Here is a 27169-nt window from a genome sequence, read left to right on the forward strand (position 1 = left end):
CATCCCCTCCTCCTGTGTGTATTTAAAGTGTTCCCAGTCCCTAGTTCTCTGTCCGCTGTTGTACGTCTTCCTGTGAACGTCTTCGTGTGAACGTCTTCCTGTGAACGTCTTCCTGTGTTCGTCTCCCTTGGTTCCTTGGTGGTAATAAAGTCCTGTTAAACGTATTCTCCAGCATCTCCTCGATTCTCGTGTGTGTGCATCGTGACAGAACAGCGGACCGAACTGTAAGCGGCATCCCTTCCCCGTATTTGATTTCCGGTTTTTGTAAGGTTTTGTTTTGCCCTTTTTTTCCGTGCGCTCCTCCACGTCCCCATATGGAGGAGCGGTTCATTGATCCCAGGTGTGTCTCGTCATCCCCTCCTCCTGTGTGTATTTAAAGTGTTCCCAGTCCCTAGTTCTCTGTCCGCTGTTGTACGTCTTCCTGTGAACGTCTTCGTGTGAACGTCTTCCTGTGAACGTCTTCCTGTGTTCGTCTCCCTTGGTTCCTTGGTGGTAATAAAGTCCTGTTAAACGTATTCTCCAGCGTCTCCTCGTTCCTCGTGTGTGTGCATCGTGACAATTACATTGCAATCACAGAGTACTGAAAATAGTATGTATTTAATTTAGGGCTGCCCTCAACTAAATATTTTTATGGTAGACTAGTAATCGTTCATTTTAAGCTTTAGTCGACTATTAGTAGCACATTTATTAATAAACCAAATACATCATAATAACGAGCCTTTAATTGCATAAAGCGCTCAAGCGCACGGAAAAAAAAAAAGAAGCTTGCCACAGCTTACCGGCAGAAATAATAATTATGAATGTGTCTGGGAAAAACAGCAAAGAGACTGCATTAACATTTTAAAAATGTATTGATAAACTAGCCTCCACTCTCCACAGTGATGCACCTGTATGCATGTTTCATACAAATTACATAATTTGAAAATATTTGTTTTCTATTTGAATTGATTCATTAAAAGTAGAGATTTCAGTCTTTATAGATATTTTTTATGTCTGTAAAGGAAAGATAGCCTATACACGGAGTTTCGCACTCAAGTTCACAGAGACCAAGACGGCAGAAAGCGCATCCTGTTTGCTTTAATTCCTTTACAGATTCTAAAGATGTATTCCTCCTATCTGTATGAGCAAAAATGAGGGAGTATTTTGAGCAAGTGAGCACACTAGCACCTCCTTCTGTCCTTCAGTGAGCGCTATTCTTCAGCTTCCACACTCTGCACAGACACTTCAGTAGCGCACATTTCTCTAACATTAGATTGAGTGGCCATGTAAAGTTGCAACTACATACATCTTTCAGATGAATAGCCATATTTGAGGTCGATGAATGATAGGCCAGCATTCGGATGTCCTGCCCAATGTACTGTATTACCACAAAAACCAGCCGTTAACGATCTGTCTGTCACGGACTGTGTGACCTCACCACTTCCTGTGGATTTTTTTTTCTGCGATTAAGTGACTAATAAAATTTTGGTCGACCAAGCCTCTTCTCGTCGACTAACGTTTAGTCGACTATTAGGGGGCAGCCCTAATTTTATTTTGTGTTATAGACATTGTATTACATTTTCTTATTATACCTGCCGTGTGTGCTTGTATGTATCTGGAATCTCTGTGTGTAAAGGCACAGTTTGGAGAGGATTGATAGGTAACAGGAAATTAACCCCTCCCCTCTCTCTCTCTCTCTCTCTCTCTCCCTCCCTGTCACCTCCCTTCAGCTCCCTCCCTCTCTTCCCCACGTTCCATATCTGAGGTCATTTCAAATCCAGAAGTTCCAAGCATAGAGAACATCTGTGTTAGAGGGTAGACAAAGACCTGAGCAGCTCGGAAGACAAGCAACGGAAAAGCAAATGGAAGGAGAGAGAGAACAGTGACAGCAGATATATTCATCGAACGATTGTCTGAAGTGAAATCATCCTGCCTGCTCAAGGGAGTGAGGGGCACAGGGTGAGAGGTGGGCGGATGCACACTCTCTACTCTCTTGCCCTGCGTTTTTGTTGCCCCTTCCGCCAACTTCGTCGCTCCTCTCCACCACCACAACCTCTCATTCCATCATCTGTGCCTGCTTCAGGCGCAAGTACCTCGTGGTGTGTCTGTGGCATGGAGAAAGAGAGGGAGGATGAAGAGACGGAGGGGAGGGAGAGACCAGAGCCGCTGACGGATGTGGAGCGGGGCATCATTCAGGACACCTGGGCGCGTGTTTACGAGAGCTGTGAGGATGTGGGCGTCACTATACTGATCAGGTGCAGTAAATTTACTAAAGAATCAACCAATAGGAGTCTTGTGTGTTTTTTGTTTTTGGCGTAATTTTATTTTTATTTTTTTTTATTTTGCATCTTTCTGTCAAAATCTTTGTAGTCTTTAATGTGTTTTTGGAAACGTGAGGCTTGCAGTTATCAAAATCAGTATTTTTCAAAAGCATTAAAGACATTCTTCCAGTTTTTGCAATCATCTTATTTTATAATGATGTCTTTTTTTCTGTTATCAGATGTGTTTCTTGTACATTTGAAAATGCAGCATGTGAAGCTGTATGGTGGGCAGAGAAGAATACTTGGCAAGCAGATTAAATGTGCATGATGGTTATTCTAGCATATAGGGAAAAGCCGCTGGCATAAAACACGATACAATAAAGACATACATGAAATACATGATTTGAAAAGAAATATAGATAATGTATTCCTAAAATCTTATTCTTTTTTTTTTTCTTTCTTTTTTTTCCTGTCAGAGCTGGCATTCTCTAAATTAGATTGATAATGGACGGATGTTCCACGACATCTTTTTCCGCATGCTTTTTCTCATTGTGAAAGCTTCTCCAACACACACCATCGAGCAAATCTATCCTTCTTTAGAGCTCCTATTTTTAACACTCACCTAATTGAATATAGCAGTTATAGAAATACATCTGCTACAGTATTTCCTAAACCATGCAATACCATTGTATGGTTTCTAGTGTAATACTGTAGATTCTGTCAGAATGCTGTACATGCCAGTGTAGAACAAACAGTGGCAGATTTGACAAAAATATCTATTAAAAACATAATTAATTAATACATATACATATAACTGAGCACATACTTATACGAACATACATTTTAAGTAGGCAATGCCTACAGGACTCATTAAAATAGAATGCTTTAGGTTGCCAAGACAACTGTCAGGGATAATTTTGTGATTTTAGGTCATTAGACTGTGTGTGTGTGTGTGTGTGTGTGTGTGTCTGTGTGTGTGTCTTATCTGTGGATTTCAGTAACCAGTGTTGGCACTCTATAATGTCTCTCACTCTCCTTTTGGCCACATAGAAATTGTTTTCCTTGGCACCTTCGGTATGCATCATTCAGCTTTCTCTATGTTAACTTTATAAAAACTGTAGACTGTGTCCTGTCTGAGTAGTCTATGAACTGTTCAAACATATGCACCAGATCAGATTTAAATGTTTACATTTGAACAACTATAATACAAGAAACATTTTAGATTACAATGAGAATGTTAACATCCTATTTTAAATGAAATACATTTATAATTACCATTTATGTACATGTAGCTGATTTTATTCATTTAACCCTCAATATTCATACTGTTCTGAGGCTGTACTCCTTCAGCCTCTCAAGACAATTCTTCTTGAAATCACTTGACAATAAAAATGAATTGGTGGCTATTTTAAAATTTCATGCATAATTGTGTAACAACATGTAGTTTTCACATACTTTTACACACAATATTAAATGTTCTTATTAATATTATGTATGTTACACATCATCATTTATGAACCTAAGTGAGGCAAAATACTGTCTTTAGTGTGCTGCAGTGTACGGGATTATGTCCCAAAGACAAAACATTTTGTTTCTTGTTACGTGAATAGACTGTTGTTTGAAAATCTTGACATAAGGCCAAAACATTGTCTAACAATAATCTATGAACATCATCTCTGCAAAACAAAGTGATTAAACCATGAAGCATTTGACATATTGTTTAGTACTAGTCCATACCATAAATGACTGTGCATCCAGCACAGAGCTTTAAATGATTTTATTTGGATTATTAATCAATAAGATATGTAAAACCTTTCAGCACTGATTAAAAAAAAAACAAAAAACATGTTATTCCTAATATGGATTATATTAATGAGCCTTTAGATAACCGTCCTTATAAATTCATTCAGATTCAGGAGGGAGAGTTACACAAGCACAAGCATAAGCATAAGATGTTATCCTCCAGCTGCACACTTAAGGGTTGTCAAGTATGCAAAGTGTTGCCTACTGCTCAAGGAGGAAGGCAGCAAAAACACTGGGTTTAACAGCTACAACTTTCCGTATTCTGACATGGTAGCACAGTGCTCATATCTTTCAGGCTAAATGTGCAGCTTGCATGAACCATGTTAAATCTCACTGAACAGTGCAGCATTTGTTATACTCTTGAGCACACTGTTGGGCTCAATGTCTTTCTAAGAGAGCGAAGTGACAGCTGCGGAGGTTACGCATGGTCAGCTATGAGCTGTCACACATTTTCATCTCCAGTGATGGGATCCAGGATGCCCTTTAGTGTACTGGCCAAAGGCTAAAGCTAATAATGTCTCCTGTTTGTCTTAGTGGCATAAATGAGCATCCAGAGAAGTGAATCAAGGTCAACATGAAGTTAGCAGTATATTTTTGGACTCTGAGAAAAGGAATACTAGGTTAATAGATTTATTCACAGGAAAAACATCAGTTGTCAGCAGAAAGACTCATAATATCCTCATCAGTTAAACCAAGTTAAAATCACATCACATGCACAGTGATGCTATGCAGTGATGTGTTTATAGGTTCAAAATCTCCAGCAATCAGCATCAACTTTAAGAGAAAGCTAGAGGCGATGATCTTAAAACTGTAATTAAAACTGGTTACTAGGACAACCATGGGGAATACATACTGTAATTAATAGTGTTAATAACATATCCATCACACCAAGACTATGGTTTTCCATAAACAGTAAGGAATAACATTAAATGTACACCACTATAATATTTTGTAGGCTGTGCATTCATGCTTTCTCAGTACAACAAATAATTTCAAATAATTTACACAAACATAAAGCATTTTGAAGTATTGTTACCAATACCTGTTTCAACAGACTTGATCATTGATACATATTCAGTAGGGCTGGGTAAAAAATATTTTATATTATATCAATTTTACGAAATGATATCCCTGAATCGATTCTTAATGTGTGTGCTTTACTTCAGAGTATGTGAATATTATCTGTACTTTGCCTCTCGTCCTGAAGATGTTGCCATCATTCAAGTTGATCCACTTAAAACAAAACAAAACAAAACAAAACAAAAACAAAAAAGGATCACGGCGAAAGGTCACGGTAGCCAATTGAAGCCAGCGCCATGTCACTATATCGCAAAAACAAAAAAGGATCACGGCGGAAGGTCACGGTAGCCAATTGAAGCCAGCGCCATGTCACTATATCGCCAGTGACTGGACTCTCAAACCCGGGCTGTCCACATCAGCCACACAGCAAGGAACATTGCAGCATTGTTGAATGAGGCCTTAACTGAGTGGAATATTACCCAGAAAGAACCAGCTCTGGTTACCGACAATGCAGCAAATATGGTCCGTGCGGCAGAGCTAATGAATGTGCGTCACTTCGGTTGGAGTAAATGAAAACACCGAATGTAAGTTGTATCAGTGTAGAATGTGTTTTTTTGTTCATTTTGATTAGAACTTCCAAATGGCATTTTCTTTGTGACAATTTGTTATTAATATATTTTAAATGAGATTTTTAATTGTTTTATCTTTAAGCAGCAAGGAAGTAACGGTGCTTGTGGTAAAGTCACTGTGCCTGTTCAGCAGAACGACAACTCCCTGGGTCCTCGTGATGATGTAGGAGATGCAGAAGCCCCCACAGTACCCAAGAAGCCAAAGACATCTGCACTGATGGATCTCCTTGGACCAGCTTATAAAGCAGCAGCCCCAGAATCAAAGAAAACTGTGACTGAAATGGCAAAAGAGGAAGGGGCAAGGTATAGGGAAGCCATTCCTGACCTACTCTCTGAAAACCTACTAATCTGGTGGAAGATGCACGCATAAGAGTATCCTCTTTAAGCACAACAAGCAAAGCGGTATCTCTGTGTGCCTGGAACCTGGTAATAAAAAAATGAGTAGGCTTTAGTAAAGAACTGTTAGTTTTATGGACAGTTACTATGTTTTGTATACACAATGTCCACAATGTCCAAAAAGACAAAGGCTTTATGGGCCTGTGTATAATTCAATATGTTTTGAATTTTGAAATTTGTTTTATTTCTTAAACATGTTTCAAGTTGTTAATGAATTTCACTGTTGCACATTTACAATGTTTTTATATTTTTTACAGTAATGTGTTTGTGCTTAGCCTGTGTGCATTGTATGTGCATGATTTATTTTTACAGTGTTTGGTTACTGTACTCAAAGTAAAAAGTAATTCAACATAATTGTGTGGGTTCTATTTTTAATATGAATGTGTATTTCATTAATATAGCTGCATAGGAGGGTTTCAGTTACCAGCATATATATTTAAATATGGATTCCATAATTCGTAATCCTCATTAAGGACTAGAGAGCTAGCTACTGTTCCATTACCCTATTTGTTGGGCAGCACCACTCACAACTCAATTCCCGTTTAGACCACCAACATCTCCCAACAAAATGAATCAGTCTTATTCATTTTCACACAATGGACACTAAACAATCTAGCAAACTGTTTTTACTGAAGATAGAACTGAAATATACATGCAGACATTCAGAGGATGAGTTATAGGACCATACCTCAGTGATTGAAATAAGTATGCTGTTACTGAGATTCCACAGGAACATCCCCGTTGCCTAGTTTCAGTGTCTTAAAATAACTTTCTATGTAAACAGTAGTTTTATGCTAAATGAAGACCTCTACTGGCTAAACGTTTTCTAAAAGTTATCAATCGTTGCAAATATGAACATTCCGTACTAATGTTTTGTATGTTGCACCTAAATATCTAGTTTTGTGAAGTTTAAGCAAGTAGCATGAAGCAAGTTTGAAAATTCATTTGTGGTTTAACAGGATACTGTCAGACACAAAGCTGACAATTTTAACGCCTACTGTGGAACTGAAAACAGAAACAGAGCAGCAGTCATTTATGTCAGATTTGCACTCTGATTATTAGGGTTTGTTCATTATCAGTGCTGAGGCTCTTAAACCAACAGAGCTGAAGCTCTGGTTGTGTTTGAACTCTCTCCTCTCTCAGTCTGTGCACCTGCCTCTCATTTTCCCTGCTGTGACTTAATGACATCCTTCTCATCAGAGCTACTTCAGCTCTGTACTGCAGTCATACACCACACTGCCTTTCATTGCCCAAAATCTCTCTCTCTCTCTCTCTCTTAATTACTTCTTCCTAGTCTTCCAGTTTATCATTTTTCATAATTTGCATTTATTGGCTTGTGTCTATGTAATTTATGCAGCTTGTGCTCTCTGGATTTCAAAGGCATAAATATTCTATTTCTACTCAGCTGCGAAGGTTACCCATGGGCAAAATGTTAACGAAGAGTGATGGATTTGGTTATCATGGGCCTTAGAACATTTTTAGTGTCTTGCTGAGGGTAGTATGAATTTAAACATTCTATCACTACTACAAATACTAACAATGTATATTCATAATGTTCTACATATAATTAAAACACAAATGTAATACATAAAATAATTGTATTCCTTTACCATTTAAAGTTATTTGCCAGCTCACTGCACTGATCCACCAAATGTTTTCTGGAAATAACCCTTTGATTGTGACTACTCACACTCAGCTGACTTAGTTTGAATTTAACACTATCTATCCAGATTATTATGCCGATGAACATAGATCATTATGCTGGGCCACAGATTAGGTGGATCTTCCAGGAAAATGGGGTCCCTGGCACCAGTGACTTCAGTAAGATCATGTGGACTCCTTCCACATGTTAAGTCATCAGCTGGGTTACTTGTGGAAGGTATGCCTAGGTTTGTAGTAATTCCATGGGCAAGTGTGGATCATCCTAGACCCCTTTCTTGTCCCATACTACAGTCACGGTCAAAAGTTTTGGCAGTGACACATTTTGTGTTTTGCAAAGTTTGCTGCTTCAGTATTTGTAGATTATTTTTCCACATGTTTCTATGGTATACTGAAAAACAATGATAAGCATATCATAAGCTTTAAAGACTTTTATTGGCAAAAAAATATGAGTCAATATTTAAAGTGTTGACCCTTGTTCTTCATAACCTCTGCAATTCGCTCTGGTAAGTCGCTCTTGCAGGACGTTTTGATAGCATTCTTTATTCATGGCAGTGTTTTTGGGTAGAATTTTGAGAGAGCCCACTCCCTTGGCTGAGAAGCAACCCCACACATGGATGGTCTCAGGATTCTTCACTGTTGGCACAACACAGGACTCATGGTAGCATTCACCTTTTCTTCTCCGAACAATCATGCTGATATGATTAGTCAATTAATGTTAGCTGGTCTGGTAACACTTTAGAATAGGGAACACTTATTCACTATTATTAATTTTCCCTCAATAAATTCCTAATTTGCTGCTTATTAATAGTTAGTAAGGTAGTTGTTAAGTTTAAGTATTGAGTAGGATTAGGGATGTAGAATAAGGTAATGTAGAATAAGGCATTAATATGTGCTTAATTAGTACTAATAAATGGCTAATATTTTAGTAACATGCATGCTAATAAGCAATTTGGTGTCAGGATCAAAAAACAGTGATTTAAATTTTTTTTAATTTTTGTGAAAATTTAATTTTTTTGGCCAATGAAGCTTTTAGCAATTATTTAAAATGCATCTGATCACTCTACACTATCTTCTAGAAACAATGTGAATGAACACCACAACAGTTTAAGCTGCAAACTTTGCAAAGCACAAAATTTATGTCACTGCCAAAACTTTTGGCCACGACTGTGCACAATGATTTTGCCTTGAGTTGTGTAAGGAATGAGGTAACCTAACAGTGTCATGAGCCAGGTTTGATTCTTCCTCTCATTTCCCTCTCTCCCCTCATTACTGCTACTTAGGCTCAGCTGTCCGCTATTGCGTTTGGCACTCACGCTGATTATCCCACACCTGTTCTCTCTTTAGCCCCTTAACTGTCACCGTCCCACCTGTGGGACGCTTGGCACTCTTTTTTGTTGTTGTCCTTTTTCTCTATCAAATCTTTTAGTAATCATCATAAATCATATATTTTTTTAGAAATTCCACTTTTGCGATAATCTGCCGATTTTCTTCTTTAAAAAGATACCAAACTTATGTCTGTAAAAAATGGGGGGTGACAGTTAAGGGGTTAGCGTGATTTTCTTATTGTTGGCTCTCCTGCCCACTGAATGACACCAAGTGTCTGTGCATTCTCAGCTATCTGTCATTTTGTCAAGTCTTGTCTAGTCAAAGTCATGCCTCGTGCTTCTTTCCTGTTCTCTGCCCAGTCATCCTGCAGTACGTGTGTGTTGGTCCTGTCACTGAGAACGGAATCGACTGCCTACGTTACCTTTTCTAATAAACTATCTGCTTTTACCTGCCTTCGCTCTTGAGTCCTCATTATTCTCGTGACGAACAGGTTCTGAATTCTGTATATGTTACACATAGTAACTTCAGTACGTTCCGCTGCATGATATTAGGAGATGGTGTTGGTACGATGATTCCAGAGGAGCCCCAGAGTGGATTCTTATATGTCTGTTGTACCATGTTTCTGTAGTGCAAAAATTATGCAGCATTATGTGGTGCTGAAGGGGAGAACTCACTAGGTTGTTCTTGTATTTGGAGATCTCTTAAGAGGAAGCATATCAATCTGTTTTCTGGGAGCAATCTTACTTGGTAGAACATTCCCTTGATGTCACTGCTGACAGCAGCTGAAAGCAGAGATGGCCCCAACACTGGTCCAGGGAGGAGAAGCTCATTCGGATTTTGTTCTTTTTGTTTCTCAATATTAGAGGAAGCAATTTAAAACTATCCTGTTTTTCCCATTGTGCTGCACCATGTTATGTGGGATGTGCCAGGAGTAGGAAGGTCTGTCGCAACATTCTGTTGCAGTTTCCTAACACCATCTGCTCATTTCAGTTTTGAAATTTCAACAATATAAGCGTCTGCTTATTGTGGGTTTTTGGCCAGTCTCCTTTTAGTGGCTTTCAGCTGCAATAAGACTGCCTCTTTAGGTGCTCTGAGTTCTGCAGTGTTCTTGACACACAAATGAGGAGTGCATATTGCTCAACACCATAAACTCAGCCCTTACTGTTTTGGTTTCCAGAAAAATCCCATTCCTGGTGTTGAGCAGAAAGGAGGTTGTTTCATGCAGCCTCATCTCGAGCAGACTTTGGATTCTCTGGACTCCCAAGACTGATGTTGTCCACGGCTATGAGTAGTCGGTTGCTGCACTGTCTGCAGCGCATTTTTAGGTTGCACTCTGTTGACATCTGAGCACCAAAGCAGCCAGACATAGGAAAAGTTTGGTAACACTTTCTACGAAGCCCGTATTTATAATACATTATAAGGGTATTCTTAAGGCATTATAATGAATGCATAATGCATTATAAAAAACCTTATAATATGTTGTATCATCTCATGAATATTCATAAGAACAGTTTTAATATATTATAATATTTACTTATTTGTGGTTATAGCTTTTAAGAGTATGATGATTTATAACACAATGAACACGTTGCATCCACTTTTACAATGGATTATATTTCTCATAGTTATAATGTATTATAAGTCTCATATCTTGCCATTTTTCTTATGCTACTTTACTTAAAGCGGTCATTAGCTCCACAGGAAACACTCAAATAACACTCAACATCTAACCACTCACAAGCTGTAGTAAGATACTGTGCAGATCTTAAATAAACAATGTAAAGATATGATACAGTCCATTATTCTGGAAAAGTAGATTTAATATGGTGTTCATTGTGTGTTATAAATAATCATACTCTTAAACTTATAACCACAAATACGTAAGTATTATGATGTATTATAACTGTTGTTATGATTATTCATGAGTTGATATAACATATTATACGTTTTTTTATAATGCATTATGCATTCATTACAATGCCTTAAGAATACCCTTATAATGTATTATAAATACGGGCTTCATAGAAAGTGTTACCAAAAGTTTCTTCCCTCAGGCCATCTACCTCATGAACATTTAAATATTCTCCCCACTGTGCAATAAAACATGTGCGATACCCAACTATCTATACTTATATTTATTATATGTATGTTATTGTTTTAATATATCTAACATCTATCCCCATTCACTTGCATAATTTATATACTTTATATAATTTATATACAGTATGTATATCGTACATCTGTACATACAATATACTGTCAACTGTATTTTTGTCTATTGTGTATTGTTTTTACGGTAACACTTTATTTGAAGGATCAATTCTCACTATTAATTAGTTGCTTATTAACATGCATATTACTAGCATATTGGCTGTTTATTACTACTTATAAAGCACATATTAATGCATTATTCTGCATGACCGTATTTTAGATACCTTAATCTACCTCATACCTAAACTTAACAACTACCTCACTAACTATTAACAAATTAGGAGTTTGTTCAGGGAAAACTCTTAGTTAATAGTGAATATGTGTTCCCTATTCTAAAGTGTTACCGTTTTTACATATTTATTTCTACTCGCTTCTTTTTATTTTGTTATCTGTGTCTTGTAACTTGTCAACCTGTCTGTGTACTGGAAGCTTCTGTCACCAAGACAAATTCCTTGTGTGTGTAAGCACACTTGGCAATAACGCTCTTTCTGATTCTGACTGACGTGGCGTTTGGTAGTGCCTGGCAGAGTCATAGGGGACCCAATACAGACAGTTTACAGACTCTGTTAGGGCACCTCTGATCTATGAGATCATTGTGGCATAAAGTAGTAGTAGAACTGTGTTCCAACAATACTGACAGGAGCTACTGGGGTTGGGTGCTGCAGAGGGCTTAATTAGTTGTCTTCAGTCTGTTGCTCCCTATGGGACATTAGATATGGAGCTGGTATAGGCCTGAAGCTCATTTAATCAGATTGTGCTTGCAGCTGGATGCGTGGTGGATGTTACTGCTCCAACTGAATTTTTAGCTGCTTCACTTGTTGTTTTAGCTGAGAAAGGTCCTGTCCTAAGCACCCTTTCATGTTGTAACATCTGCAGAGTACATAGCAGGTTGTCATGAGCTTTGCTAATATCCTTATTCTCCCTCCTTAAAATGTCTAATCCTGAGTTGCACAGTTGCCTCATTCTCTGCATGGTGTAGAATCTTCTATACCTTTGTAACAAATTTAAAATAATTTGCTAGCTCTTGGTACTGACCCACCAAAGGATGTCCAGTTAGAGACTGCAAGAAAACTGTCGTAATTTCTGGGAATAACTCTAATATTGTACCATTCACACTCAACTAACTTAGTTTGTAGGTGTATTGATGTGTGTGTGTGTGTGCGTGTGCGTGTGCGTGTGTTTTTAGATCCCAGTGGGGACTGAAACCTTAATACATACTGACTCATGGGGACTCGTGTCACCTTGGGGACCTACATAGAGGTCCCCATGGGAAAACAAGCTTATACATCCTACAGAATTAAGTTTTTTGAAAATCTAAAGATACTGAAAGTTTCCTGGGAGTGTTAGGTTTAGATGTAGGGTTCGGGTAGGGTGACAGAAAATACAGTTTGTACAATAGAAAAACCATTATGCCTATGGAATGTCCCCATAAAACATTGAAACACAATGTGTGTGTGTGTGTGTGTGTGTGTGTGTGCAACACCGCATCGAAGTTGCTGCTGAAATCTTTTGCATCTGTCTCCACATCCCGATGAACTTGCCTACAGTCTCTGTGAGTGTCGGGGAATGGCTTGTGTGCTGATTTCTGGATGCTGATTGGTCAGAGCAGGATGCTGTGTTTGTGGGTGTGCCTCATCGAATTAGGGAGAGATTTAGGAGAGCTAGGATAGTGTATCAGTAAACACTATCCCTTTTAAAGGCACAATATTAAAGCAATTATAATGCATTTTGTCTTTTATGAAAAGTATGTAAGCCACAGTTTCTAATACTGCTAGATAAGAAAACTCCACTGAAATCTTTCCACTGAAATGTTCACTTGGAAGTTCACTAAATTCTGGTTGCAATATTAGCTGTTTTCTTTTTCTGTGTTCCTCAGATTCTTTGTGAACTTCCCCTCAGCAAAGCAGTACTTCAGTCAGTTCCAGGACATGGAAGATCCAGAGGAGATGGAGAAGAGCTCTCAGTTGAGAAAACATGCCCGCCGTGTCATGAACGCCATCAACACAGTTGTGGAGAACCTTCATGACCCAGAGAAGGTTTCATCTGTTCTGGGGCTAGTGGGAAAAGCACATGCACTCAAATACAAAGTGGAGCCAATGTACTTCAAAGTAAGAAAGATAAGATTAAGATAAGGATTTTGCACACTGGCATAAAGTGTTAGGATTGCGGTAGCCAAATGATTAAAGATTTGGCATGCTAAAACAAGGTCAGAATTTTGTTTTAATAAATGATAACTCATAAATTAAAAGAGTAAATACCATTCCCCTCATTCATCACTACTGAGCAAGTCACTCCAACACTCTTTGTCCTGAGTTTCCCGTACGTTGCTCTGGATACTGCATGTCTGCTAGTAGCCAAGATAGACCTGTAATTATTCTTTTCATGCTACCTTTTAAAATGAATTTATTTACTTATTTATTTATTTACTTACTTACTTACTTACTTTTTCAACTACTCTAATTGTTGTGAAAACATGAACAAGCATGTTTTCAATGTGCATTAAGGTGATGAATTTTTCCAGGCTCTGGGGAATCTTGAATTCATATAGCAAATTAAATACAACTTCAGAACTGATGTCAAGTCAAGTCACCATTATTTATATAGCGTTTTATACAATACAGATTGTGTCAAAGTAGATTTACAGTGTTAAACAGGAAAAAGGTGTGTTGATAATACAAGAGAACAATAGAAAAGTTTTTTCAGTTAAAGTCAGTTCATTGTTGATTCACAGATGTCATTGTACAGCTCAGTTCAGTTCTCTTCCAATAATGTCTGTGCAATCAAGTCAACAATGTTGTCAGAAATTGTGTCCCCAACCAAGTAAGCCAAAGGCGACAGTGGCATGCAACCAAAACTCCATTGGTGACAGAAATGGAGAAAATACCTTGGGAGACACCAGGCTCAGTCGGGGGGCCAGTTCTCCTCTGGCCAGATAAAACCAGCATGGTGTGTTTAATTCCTGGCTGCAACACAAGATATATTGAGCAGAAGACTCGTCTGGTTCTCGTGGTCTTGTGCTGATAGCTGACAAGGTCTTCGCTGGGGATCTGTCCCTAGGGCTTGTCTAGTTGACATGGTCTCCTCTGACATTCAGGGCTATAGAGGTTGCCTCTAGGTGCTGATCCACGATCTAGACTAGATACAGAATGGATCCAGATAACTGCAGTGACCATCTGATCTGGATATGGACTGGATCTGGGTGGCTACGGTGACCTTGTAATAAAAATGATAGAGACTAAAGTTAACACAGATGCCATTCTTCTTACAATGTAGCAAGTACATTGGGTGTTATAGGAAGTGTTCCTGGTTCCGGTTGACGTAATTAATACAGCCTAACAATCCTTCAAAGGATTTGAATTATAGAAATGTGATAGTGTGTTATGTTTTTGCAAGGTTAGAGAGATTTAAACTGACAGATTGTGTCTGCCTCCTGAACAATGCTAGATAGATTGTTCCATAGTTTTGATTTTGATATTCTAGGTATAATCAAATGGCCAGAGTTTTGAGATTGTAGTTGTTGTGGTCTAAAGCATTTTCTAGATACAATTACATTCTTCCACTTAAGAGATGGTGAGTTTAGATCGGGACCCCATGGTCTAGCTTCATCTTGAAATCTGCAAATATAATAAATTGGCAATTAGGCAAAATGAGGCAAAATTGCTGCAAATGTTGGCATCTTTTACACTATTTCTGAACTTTTTCTTAGCTGCTCCGGGTGACCTCGTGATTCCCATCAAAATGTGGGAAAGGATGCTGATATAGACATTTACTTAACTGATCTTTCAGGGTGGGATTGAATCTTTCAATTAAACCATCTCCCTCAGGATGATAAGGATAAGTCCTAGTATTGGTGACACCCAACTTGGAACACAACTCCTTGATTAAATCTGCCTTAAACTGATGGCCTTGATCTGTATGAAGGCATTCAGGAACACCATGCTCTGTGACATACTGTTCAAAAATACATTGTGCAACCGTTACAGCTCTTTTGTCTCTCATAGGGTACAAATTCACATACTTGGTAAAATAGTCTTGGAGAACAAGGACATATTTATGGCCTCATGGTGACACAGGAAGCTCGGTAATGTCAACTGCCACCTTTTCAAAAGGACAACTGGCATGAATAGTCTGCAGGGGAGCTACATGATGTGGGACTGGCATAGATCTAGACTGGCATGGGACACACAGTAGTTCTTTATGTCTCTAGCCATGTATGGCCAGTAGAAATGCTCTCTGGCTCTTGCAAGTGCCTTTTAATGACCAAGGTGACCTACAATGGAATGTCCATGTAAAAACTGTTACACCTGGGGAACAGCTTTGCTGGGAATGACTACATGAAGAGTAGGTGACTCTTTTGGTTTGTTACAGGCAAAACGGTAGATTTTCCCATCCTGCAAATGCAGTCTATCAAATTGTCTCCAGTACACTTTGAGCTCTGCTGAACCTTTCTTTCAAACCCAAGCTGGAGGTCTCCTTCCGTCTTCCAACCACTCACTCACTGTCCTCAGTGTGACATCGTCTTTTTGACACTGTGCAATATTGACTGCCAAAGTCTGAGAAAGGTCTATGACAGAATGAGCAGTAAGAGGGGCTGTGACTAAAGGATTTTCTGGCTTGCCTGGCATTGAGGGATCAGACGTAGGCTGAGGAGTGGTATAACTTTGAGTTGGGCGTCTAGATAGTGAGTCTGCATTTGTGTGCCTTGCACCATTCCTGTGTTTGATGACCCAATTATACACATCAAGCTCCAGTGCCCAACATGCCCTACGTCCTGTTGGATCTCGATCGATAGGCATTTTCTTTAAACCTAACAAGGGGTGATGATCTGTAACAATCACAAAAGGGCACCCTTGCAAGTAGTGTGAAAAATGTCTAACGGACCAAACAATAGCCCACTATTCTCTGTCAAAGGTGGCATTAGTAAGGCCCATTGGCATGACCTTAAAATGATAGAGGGAATCACCTGTAGTAAAGGCAGTTTTCTCCTTGCTAGCATCATCCATTTGAATCTTCCAGTAGCCACTTGACAAATCTAGAGTGCTCAACAAGGTGGCTCCAGAAAGGGCGTCCAAACTGTAATCTACACGTGGAATTGGGTGTGCATCTTTGATAGTAATCAAGTTCAAATGTCTATAATCGATACAAAATCTGTAAGATCCATCCTTCTTACGGACAAGTATCACTGGCGAGGCCCATGGGCTATGACTAGACTCAATTAAGTCAGCATCAAGAAGTTTCTGTACTTGGTTATGGATTTCCTTTCGTAGGACAGGAGATGTGCAGTATGCTCTCTGACGCAGAAGGGACGTAGAGGATGTGTGTATGCTATGCTAAATTAAATCAGTTCTACCTAGATCTGTAGGGGTAGTGCTAAAGTCATTACAGTTCTCTCATAGGAGGGAGTTAACTACTTCTACCTCATTGGGAGTACGATTATCAGTACCCATGTGAACATCAGGTATTTGGCACGAAGGGGTTACCTGAGCCACAAGACTATCCACAGGCCTATAGAAATCAGAAGGCATGTTACGCACAGTGTATAATTGAGCTAAATGGGTCTGTTTTGGCAGCTCAATGTCTTGGTGTGTAGGATTTAGTAGATGAACTACAGTACAGTGAGCCCATTTTAAAAATTAGAGAAGCTACTGTACGAGCAACAGCTAAATCTTTGTCAACTGTCACATTCGGTTCTAGAATACCTTGAAAACCATGGAGCTGACTTGTTTCTGAGGCACATGCTACTGAGGCAGGAACAACAATCTCTGTCAAGGGCAGGACTGAGACCTGTGAGTGCAAGAACACATTACAGCAAAAAGGCAATGCATGTGAGGAACTGAGAAGAGAAATTTTGTCATTCTTGAACATAAAAGTACCAGAGGCTGTGTCAATTGAAGCACCATGTGTTTTGAAAAAGTCCCAACCAAGAAGGGCATCCTGTCTAGAGTCTCTTACAACATACATGTTCATACTGAATATGTGTGACCCAAGACGTAATGTGAGAGGTAATGAGCCTAAAATGTCTTATGTTGTCCAGTCAGTGTGTGCGCCACCTGGAAACTTTTCAGTAAGGGGCGATGTTTCAGTGCAGGGATGCGCTGACGTAAGGCTTCACTAATGAGCGACAAACCAGCGCCAATGTCAAGGAAAACACTGACTTCTTGGTCCTCGATGAGTCCTTTTATGTATGGTGTCCAGGCTGTGTAGTCCACAGATGTCACTGTGTTGTTGTTATGGGCCACTGACAGTTGAATTGAAGATTGGCCCTAATCTCCAGCTACCATTTGTTTTCCGACCGCTGATGTTCGGTGAAGTGTACCTGTAATACTGCTCACCCCTCTGTCAATCTTGGTTCCCGCCTGGGCTGCTGTCATCCTTTGATTGACGCATGTAGTTGGGTTGAGAAGTCACTGAGACATCAAATGCAGCTGAGGGCTAAAGCGGATATCTCAACTTTGTCATAAAATAAGGGTCTTTCATAGCCTTGCTGCTGATGATAACTTGGCCTGGGGCTCCCTTGCGGTCCGCGATGGCTGTTACTGGAACGTACTGGAGATCTTCCTCTGAAGTAGGGCTCATCCCATAGGAAACATTTATTGCTCAGTGGTTGCATTTCCTAAGCTCAGGAGACTTAGATGAGATTCTCATATATCTCTAATTTTAGTATCAACAGCATTTCAGATGTTTATCCTAAAATTCCTTAGGAGAAATGGCAGTAGACACAAATGAGACATGAGAAATATTTGAGAAAAAAAAGAATAGTCAAAACAGAGAATGTGGTGGAAGAAACATAGAATATCTCTTTATTGTCTTGCTGTAATCTCTATCAAGACTCCAATATAGGAATATTTTATTGCTCAGTGGTTGCTTTTTCTAACCTCAGGAAACTTAGTTGTGATTCTCATGTATTTCTCATTTTAGTCTCAACAGTGTCTCAGATGTTTCTCCTAAAAATCCTTTTCAGGCTGCATCTTTAACTTCCCTTGCAGATCCACATTTAATCCGAAATCCACTGGGGATCATGTAATATCAGGATAGTCCTTATGTTTCTCTGAGAGGAACAGCGTCACTGCATTCAAAACCTCAAAAAAACTAAACAAACAAAAAAAACAAGACAGTGCCCCATAGGAAAGAAAAATCAAAAGTGAGATGTCTTTAACATCTCAAATATTTATCCTAGACAGAAATGAGGTTACTTTAAGATCGAATGGAGATTTTTGCTTGAGTCTCCTGCTTCTCAAACTTGTCTCCTGAGACAAAAACTCTATCACTCTTCCTGGTCTTCTTTAAAACTTTTGAGGAGACAAATGTGAGAGATCCAGAGTCTAGCTAATGAGAAATATCTGAGCACAGTGTGGGATGTTGTTGAGATCTCTTCTAAAGCTTTAAAAGAGACAAATGTGAGAGATCCAGAGTCTCTAGCTAAGGATAAATATCTGAGCACAGTGTGTAAAGTTGTTGAGATCTCCTAAAGCTTTAAAGAAGACCATTGTGAGAGTGATGGAGTTTTTGTCTCACGAGACAAGTTTGAGAAGCAGGACACTAAGTCCTTTCTAGTGTGTTTGGAAAATGTGGTGTATACAATGCTGGACATGTAAGATAAGTTTAAACATTTAAACTAGTAACCCTTGATATTCTGAAATGTTTAATGTTATTTAAATTATAGTTTTAGAATTTACAATATTAGTAAAAGTTTAACATTTCTCCTAAATAAAACTGAAGACATCTTAAGACAAAGCGGATATCTCAATGAGACATATAAGAGAATCACCCTTAGTATCCTGAGCATAGAGCAACCTCTGTCAGAGCCATAGCCTTGTGGCCAGCACATCAATGTGAAGGGACAGCTACATCTCAGACAACATGGGTTAGAGACTCTGGATCTCTCACATTTGTCTCCTCAAAAGTTTAGATATAGAGATGTCAACAACAGCACACACTGTGCTTAGATTTTTCTCTTCAGCTAAATAATCTGGGGGTCTCATATTTGTCTCCTGTAATGCTTTAGAAGAGATCTCAACAAATTTACAAAGTGTGCATCAAGTCAAGTACTTGAAAGGCACTACATAAAGGGGGGAAATCATAAATTCAGAGTTAAAGGCTATATTGAGAGAGAAATTATGCAGTTTACAATATTAGTAAAAGTTTAACATTTCTCCTAAATAAAACTGAAGACATCTTAAGACAAAGCGGATATCTCAATGAGACATATAAGAGAATCACCCTTAGTATCCTGAGCATAGAGCAACCTCTGTCAGAGCCATAGCCTTGTGGCCAGCACATCAATGTGAAGGGACAGCTACATCTCAGACAACATGGGTTCGAATCCCAGCTAAAGGTACTTTCCTGCTCCTATTCAATTCTCACCTGTCCAATCGTTTCCTGTCTCTACTCCTAATGTCCTGACCATTAAAGTTGAAAAACCCTATTGCAATAAAAACAGCAACCTCTGAGCAGTATAACAATTTTATAATGGAGTCTTGCAAGAGATTACAGCAAGTCAATAAAGAGATCTCCCATGTTTCTCATACGTTTCTCTCCCATTGTCATTTTGTATTCCTTTCTTTCAGAACTTTCTCATGTCTCAGTTGTGTCTACTTTTATTTCTCCTAAGGATTTTTAGGAGAAACATCTTAGACACTGTTGAGACTAAAATGAGAAATACATGAGAATCACAACTAAAAAAAGTCTCCTGAGGTTAGAAAGAGCAACCACTGAGCAATAAATGTTTCCTATGGGTACATTACCTCTTGAAAGCCATGTCACATTGCAGTTAAGAAGCAGATCAGATGGAAGATCTTCAAGTTCAGCAATGAGATTTTTGAACTGTCTGTGATTGAGAGCATGCGTTAGTATAAAATTGTCGATTTCCAGCACAGGTTTCATGATGTGGTCTAAGTTCAGCTTTATAATACACTGAAACGTCCAAAATTCTGGAAAACAGTCATCAGCTTTACATTCTCAGATCCCAACATGGCTGGAGCTCCGTTCGTGTTTATTGCTATGGTTAGTTTTGATAACTATAGATTTGCTTTCTCAACAACAGTCATCAGTGCCTCTTTCAGATCGATGCCACGGATTCTGTCTTTCAGCGGCACAATGTCAAGCAGCTCTTCCTTAATTGTGCAGTCTTCTGACACAAACTGTACAAATATATTGCCAACTGTGGCTTATCATGAACATCGCAAGACTCATCCAATGCAATGCTGAAATTCTGAATTCTGGCGTTTCTGAATATTTGAGTATATATATATTTTTTTCTACTGAGTTGTTAATGTTCAGTATTCTCAGTTCAACAGTGTGCTGTGACAGTTAAAGGTCCATTACTGAACTTTTCAGTTTTTCATTTTTGGGACAAATAATAGCAACAACATCACTGAGGCACTTTTTAACAAATTCCCTCTCATGTTTTTTTTCTTCTTTTTTCGAGCAATGTTCCATGCTAGCTGATAAGACACTAATGTCACTGTCTTTGAATGCTTGGTAAATTTCCGAAAAGCTGAGTTTGCTTCTCTGACTGATGTTTCAGTGTGTTTACCTTGTGCTTGCGAAGTTCACTGCCTTTGGGAAATTCCTGGGCCATAGTAGGATGGAGTGAGGTGAAATTGCACTCAAGATTTGACACCTTAAAATGCGTCAACGAAGTCTGGCATGTAAATCAGATGATAAATCATTTCTTTCAACACATATTTATATATATAAATCTTCCCATTCAGATAGAAATGTTCTGTGCTTATCTTAAGATTTGCGCTTAGCTGCCATGTTGATTCATATTAACGGTCATAATCCCAGCCTGTGTTTTCCTTTATTTTTTGTGTGTTTTAGGACTCTTGTTTTGTAATGTGTTCTGTCCCTATTGTCTCCCTGTTCACCTCCTTTATTCAGTTCCTGTCCCTGTTTGCCTTGCTGCCTTGTTTGTCTCCATAGCAACCCCCTGTTAGTTACCATGACATGAGCAAACTTCATGTCAATCATGCTACTCAATAGACTAACATGGCACGAGACGTTTTGTAAATAATAATAATTATAACTAGAGGCTAAAGTTTGTGAACAAACTTTGATGTTGGCTTGAGAAAGCCAACATGGGCAGCCTTGAGGCAAAAGAGCCAGATCACATGTGTGTTCAGTGTTCTTGAGCTGGCCTCGCCACAAAAAACCTTCCACTTGTTTTTGTTATATTTTTCTATAGGCCCTTGTTATATTTTGTATTCTAATGAAGAAGCTTATTATGACAACAAACTTGTCAATACCAGATATATTTTACAATAGGCAAATTACAAGCAATAGCGCAAAAAATGCAGGTTTTAGGTGTTCATGTGCAAAAATTGAATAGTCAAATGTAAAATAAAATTGCATAGTTTTCATTAAAAACAGAGTGATCCTTATGAAAGATACAAAAGTTATTCAGTCATGAGCAATGAGTGATTTTCTTTTTTTTGATGGATTAACATTAAAGACAGACAACAGCTGGTAATGCAGTCACTTTAATGCACAAATCTAATAAAATTATCCACATCCGATTTATTTATCAACAGTTTGTGTTCACTTGATACATAAATGACTGTTTTCGATGATATTTGCCAAGCTATTATGTATTTTGAAATTATCTTGTATGTATTTGTCCGTTCAAGTGCAGAGAGAAGAGAGAGTGAACGGGCTTCGGGGCGCAAGCATTGTTAGAGACGCAACTCGTTCATCTGTGTCACACAAAACAGCTTGCAAGCTCTGAATTTAGCTCTTTTATGTGTTCTTGTGCTTGAATGGTGTAAAATCGCTTGAATGTTTTAATTGGCAAGGCTTAAAACCATGTGCAAATGATAAACTTTCGTGAGGACTCAGCAGTGGCCGATCGGAGCAGTGACAGATCAGTCATCTGTCCCGAGCGTTTTTAGACAATCATCATTGTGGAGACCTGACCTGATCACGATAAAATATGTTGGTTTGTCAGTGTTAATGAAATGTATGTATTTATTTGTAAATTTCACAGATTGAAAATGAAAGTTTATGAGGGGAGTTGAAAGATTTCTTACCCTGAGGCTCCCTCTAGTGGACTGCAATAGGACATTTTTGCTCAGACAATGAAAGTCTATGGGAAATTTTTGAATTTTAATAATTATTTCACGAGTTCACACTTACATATAATTGAATTGAGCAAATATTAAGCATATTTGGTGTGTTGTCATGAGGGAGGGCTCCGAGCTTGGAATATAGCCCGAACCAAGAGAACTCCCCCATCCCTAGTATGGGATGAGAAAAGTGGAACAGAGGTAAGGTGGCTGTATATATATATATATATATATATATGTCTGTATGTATGTATGTATGTATGTGTGCTAGTTGAGATGATTAACTAAAGCTTTATTTGACAGCATATTTGACGTGCTGTCCTAAGGGAGGGCTCCGAGCTCGGAATATAGCCCGAACCCAGAGAACTCCCCCAAAAGAAGCCAAAATAGGCATGAGACAGCAGCCGGAGAGTAAAATTTTGTTAGTAGCCCCCCAAAAATATGCGTGGTGTGAAGAGAGACAGGTTTGAGAGGACGACCGGGAGAGGCCGTGCAACGCTTGACGGGAGCTGCGGTTTACAGCGGCGAACAGGCGAGCCCTACCTGCTGCTGAATGAGGAGCACAAAACAAGACATCAAGTGGGGGCCTCTCGCTGCGTTCGACCGGAGCTGCGGCTCACTGCGTCGGAAGGGAGAGTCCCACTTGCAGCTGAATAAGCAATGCAAGTCGAAAACGACAGATGGAAGGCTCACACTGTGACCGAAGGGAGCAGCGGCTCATTGCATCTGAAGGGAGAGCTCCGACCACTGCCGAATAAGCAACGTGACTGGATGCAATGGATGGAGGGCTTACACCGATCAAAGGGAGCGGCAGCTCACTGCATCGGAAGGGAGAGCCCCGACCACCACCGAATAAGCAACGCGATTCAAAAATGACAGATGGAAGGCTCACACTGCCACCGAAGCGTCCACCACCAAATGAGCAACGCGACTTGATGCAACGGACGGAGGGCTCACACTGGGACTGAAGGGAGCGGCAGCTCACTCAACTGCCAAATAAGCAACGTGATTCGAAACGACAGTTTTTTTTTTTTTTTTAGCTGATCAGGGTTAGAGGGGCTTCCTTTATGTGGAAATTTTTAGACTTGATATAGCTTTTGAAGGCGTCTGATGACCATCGACTGATGGCTTGTATCTGCTGCTGTGAGAGGCCTTTTTGAGCTGCTGTGGTTGCTGCCCCGATGTGAAAGGATAAGCTTATCTGCAGATAAGCCTGAGCAAGGATTAGTTTTAGGTGTTTTCGGGACTAAAAATGTGTAACGTGGTGGTTAGAGTTGTTGACGAATAGAGGGTCGAGAGGGGATTTAGATTGAGAGCTCCTGAATTGTAAGTAAGAAAAAAGGCCTAATATGGGTGAATTGGAGAAGGGAGGTTGAAATTGTAGATATAGCGACCTTTTCTTTCTTTGTCTGTCTTTGTTTAATAAAGTAAAAAAAATAGTTTAGCTGTCGAGCACAGATAAGTCAGAGATGGCTGGATGGAGTTTAGGGTTGAATCTGGAGGTTATTGTGAGTTCTTTGGCAGCGAAGCCTGAAATTTGGCTGAATCTAGGTTGATGCCTAGGAATTCGATTGATTGGGTTGGGCCTAAAGTCTTTTCCTGAGCAATGGGAATTCCGAGCTCCGCGAAAATTTTTGGACTGTCGTAATATTTGTAGCTGGGATGGAATTGGGAGGTGATATGATTAGAAAATCGTCGAGCGGTTGAATTAGATGAGGAATTGAATAGTTGTTACACAGAATCCAGCAAATGGCCTCTGATAACGTGTTGAAAATTTTGGGGCAACTTTGACATCTGAAGGTTAAACGTACTGAGAAATAATACGTCCCGCACCAGTGAATCCCGAAAAAATGCCATGAATCTGGGTGAATAGGCATCACTTTGATGCCTGATGCAAAAAAAAAAAAGTCGAAAGGGGGAGCGTCAAATTGGCCAATCATGAAACCTGACTCGACTTATTTTTTGATTAGATTGTCTACTGTATCTCAGGGCTCCAACCTGCGACTAAAACGGTTGCATTTGCGACCAAAAATATTCAATTGCGAGTGAAGTTTTTGCTGAGCGACTAGGCCTATGTATTTACATGTTATAACTTTAAAATTCGCATGTAATGCCTTTTTTCCTGATTGTTTTGCGATAACATCTTTTGTTATGTTCATGTATTAAACTGAGACGATGCGCATCAAAGTTTTAGTGGAAAAAAGAGTTTCAAACAGTCCTCATCTCTGCCGCACAGCAGCGTTGTCGCACACAGTCTGCTAAATGCAGCTCAGTTGTGCAGTGCGAGAGAGATCGAAATGACTGAGACGTAAGAAGTGAAAGTGCAGAAAAGCAGTGCCTATTTCGTGCACAACTTGAACAAACTACAACAGGTAAAGCTGTCAGCTGTGTGGATATTGGCAATATCGTTGACAATTCTCGTTTATAATTATTAATAATATGGCTTCTTCTTAACAAGATCTTGTCTATGCTGTGTTCTGTTAATGCGTGAACTTCATTATTTGAAGCGCACTTGCCGTCCAGTAATCGCAAAAAGCTTTGTTACTTTTTAATAAACAAAGTATCAGCTTTAAAATTATTCAAAATTCATAACGAAATTCAAACAATAAATACAGTTTTGTTTTTGGCACTCTTTAATGCGGCAGGCGCGGTCGCTTTAGCGCCTCAGTTCAAGCGGCAAGTGAACCCATTTAATCTTTCTCTTTACTACTATAGTACCAGGGCCGGATTAACATAAGGGCTAGGCGGGCTGAAGCCCCAGGGCCCGAAGCCCCAGGGCCCAACATGATTGGCTGTGGAGGAAAGGAAAATTAGACCTAGAATTGATTGGCCATCGGGAGCACCCAAGCTTTTCCTGGTGTGCCGATTGCCGAAATCCCACCACGCCTCCACATATTAGTGTCTGCGCTCGGCTTTACTGTAGCGCATGGGAAACAAACACTAAAAGCCAAGTGATGAAACAACACTAAGTTACCTGATTAAACCGCACAGCGCAAGAGAACAGCTGGATCACACCGGACAACGACTGTAGCTCAATACTTTCGCCGCTCTATTGATGTGATAATAAGCAGCACTTGCCCATTTGAATTCCACACACGACACTTATATTTGAACAGTAAAGTCTCTGTGGTGAAGCTAGCGGAAACCAGAGTGAACAGCACCGACCATGTAAACTGAAGTGTAGAGGTAAACTGTACAAAACTGTAAATAAGCAATTTAAGCCACAGCACCACACCTAGGCTATTTAACATGCATTTACTGACACTGTATAAATACGGTTAATGATATTTATTATTAATGTCACGAAAATTGTAATAGGATACTTATAGCCTATTAAATATTGGTTCAAATAAAGGCAATAAGTCAATTTTATTAAGGTTTACTAATACTATAGTTAACTCTGGATTCAAGAATTAGCTTTTCATTAGGGCAACTACAAAGGAAAATTTAATAGTTCTAATAAACTTTAATTAAAAAAATGAATTCAATAATTAAGAGCTTGCAATATAATGGAATATTAATATTGTTAAATGCATTTTAAGTATTCAAAAATATCATTTGTTTTCGTCCGTTATTTAAATAAATTATTCCAGTTGCCCTAACCCCAGCAAAACATTTATGGGGGACTGTATGGAACAGATGGGCTGAATTTTAGCACCTGTCCAGCCCTGATGATTCTCCTCTTCTAGGGCCAGAAAGAAGACCTTCTAATAACAAAACTATTTAAACTAAACTCCTAAATTAAGGGAGCTGTATATGCTCAAAAGTTGTTGCTGCTTCTGGAAACCTGTTTGCTTTGACTTCATATATCTGGTGTTAATGTATTTATTCTTTTAATGTGTTGTAGCCTGGAATATTTAGTGTGCATATACACTGTATCTCTGTGTTGGAGATTTGATAAAAATAAAAAAAATGATTCCTGTTGTAGAAAACGTTGTGGCACCAAGATAGGCTACTATGAAGGGGGGCCCTTGGGTTTGCTATTGCCCCAGGGCCCTATGTGTTCTTAGTCCGGGCCTGTATAGTACATAATGAACATGAATTAACATCAAAAGGTAGGCTATTTTATAAGAGAGCCTACAGTACAACTTATTGAAATGTCTCATGAAAAAGCTCATTCAGTGTTTCAAATTGCGGAAAATGTATAAAGCTTGTAAACATTGCAACGTAATATACATTTAACCGTTCGGTGTCCATAAGCTCATCAGTCAGCTAGAAAAATAACTATAAAGAGGAGCATTTTGCTATATTTATGTGATATTGCATTTTAATATTTTTACTTAACCTGTTGTCTACACGATTCAACTCCTCCTATAAAACAGCATTTTACTAATTAAGAAAAACAGACTGAAAGTGTGAAAAACATACACTCTTAAAAATAAAGGTGCTTAAAAGGTTCTTACGTGAAGTACCTTTATTTTTAAGAGTGTATGACAACATTTACAGGATGCATTGAGCCCAAACTACACTCAGTGGCCAAGTGATGCTTAGGTCCATGGTATTGGTACAGATTCTGTTGTAAACAGTGTGTGACTGTATATTTCAAGTTGGAAAAGACATTTAGTTCCCACTTTAAGTGAACCTTAGTTCCCAGGTCATCTACAAGATGGATTAAAATGCTGATAAAGTCAAGAAAAGATTAGACATAAACACATGACAGTATGACTGAAATGTTAAAGTGTAATAATAATAATAATAATAATAATAATAAAATAAATAAAACACATTTATTCTGTGGCACCTAAAAAAAATAAGTTGAAAATACGTTTTTTTCTTATATGGAGCCAATGGCTCCTTACTCGATTTTTTTGTCTGGAGC

The 27169-nt window shown here is 39.0% G+C and overlaps 1 protein-coding gene across 1 annotated transcript in view; it reads left to right on the plus strand.

The window, feature by feature from the left end:
- The first annotated feature begins 1733 nt into the window (after positions 1-1733).
- The window catches only part of cygb2 (cytoglobin 2), a 36591-nt gene continuing 11155 nt past the window's right edge, over positions 1734-27169 (plus strand). Inside the window, exons 1-2 of the mRNA XM_016500133.1 lie at positions 1734-2234; positions 13164-13395. Of these exons, the coding sequence (XP_016355619.1) occupies positions 1954-2234; positions 13164-13395 (513 nt within the window). The 5' untranslated portion in view covers positions 1734-1953. The remainder of the gene's footprint in view (positions 2235-13163; positions 13396-27169) is intronic.

The sequence above is a fragment of the Sinocyclocheilus anshuiensis genome, unplaced genomic scaffold (genome assembly GCF_001515605.1).
Source record: "Sinocyclocheilus anshuiensis isolate Anshui unplaced genomic scaffold, SAMN03320099.WGS_v1.1 scaffold835, whole genome shotgun sequence".
Taxonomy (NCBI): Eukaryota; Metazoa; Chordata; class Actinopteri; order Cypriniformes; family Cyprinidae; genus Sinocyclocheilus; species Sinocyclocheilus anshuiensis.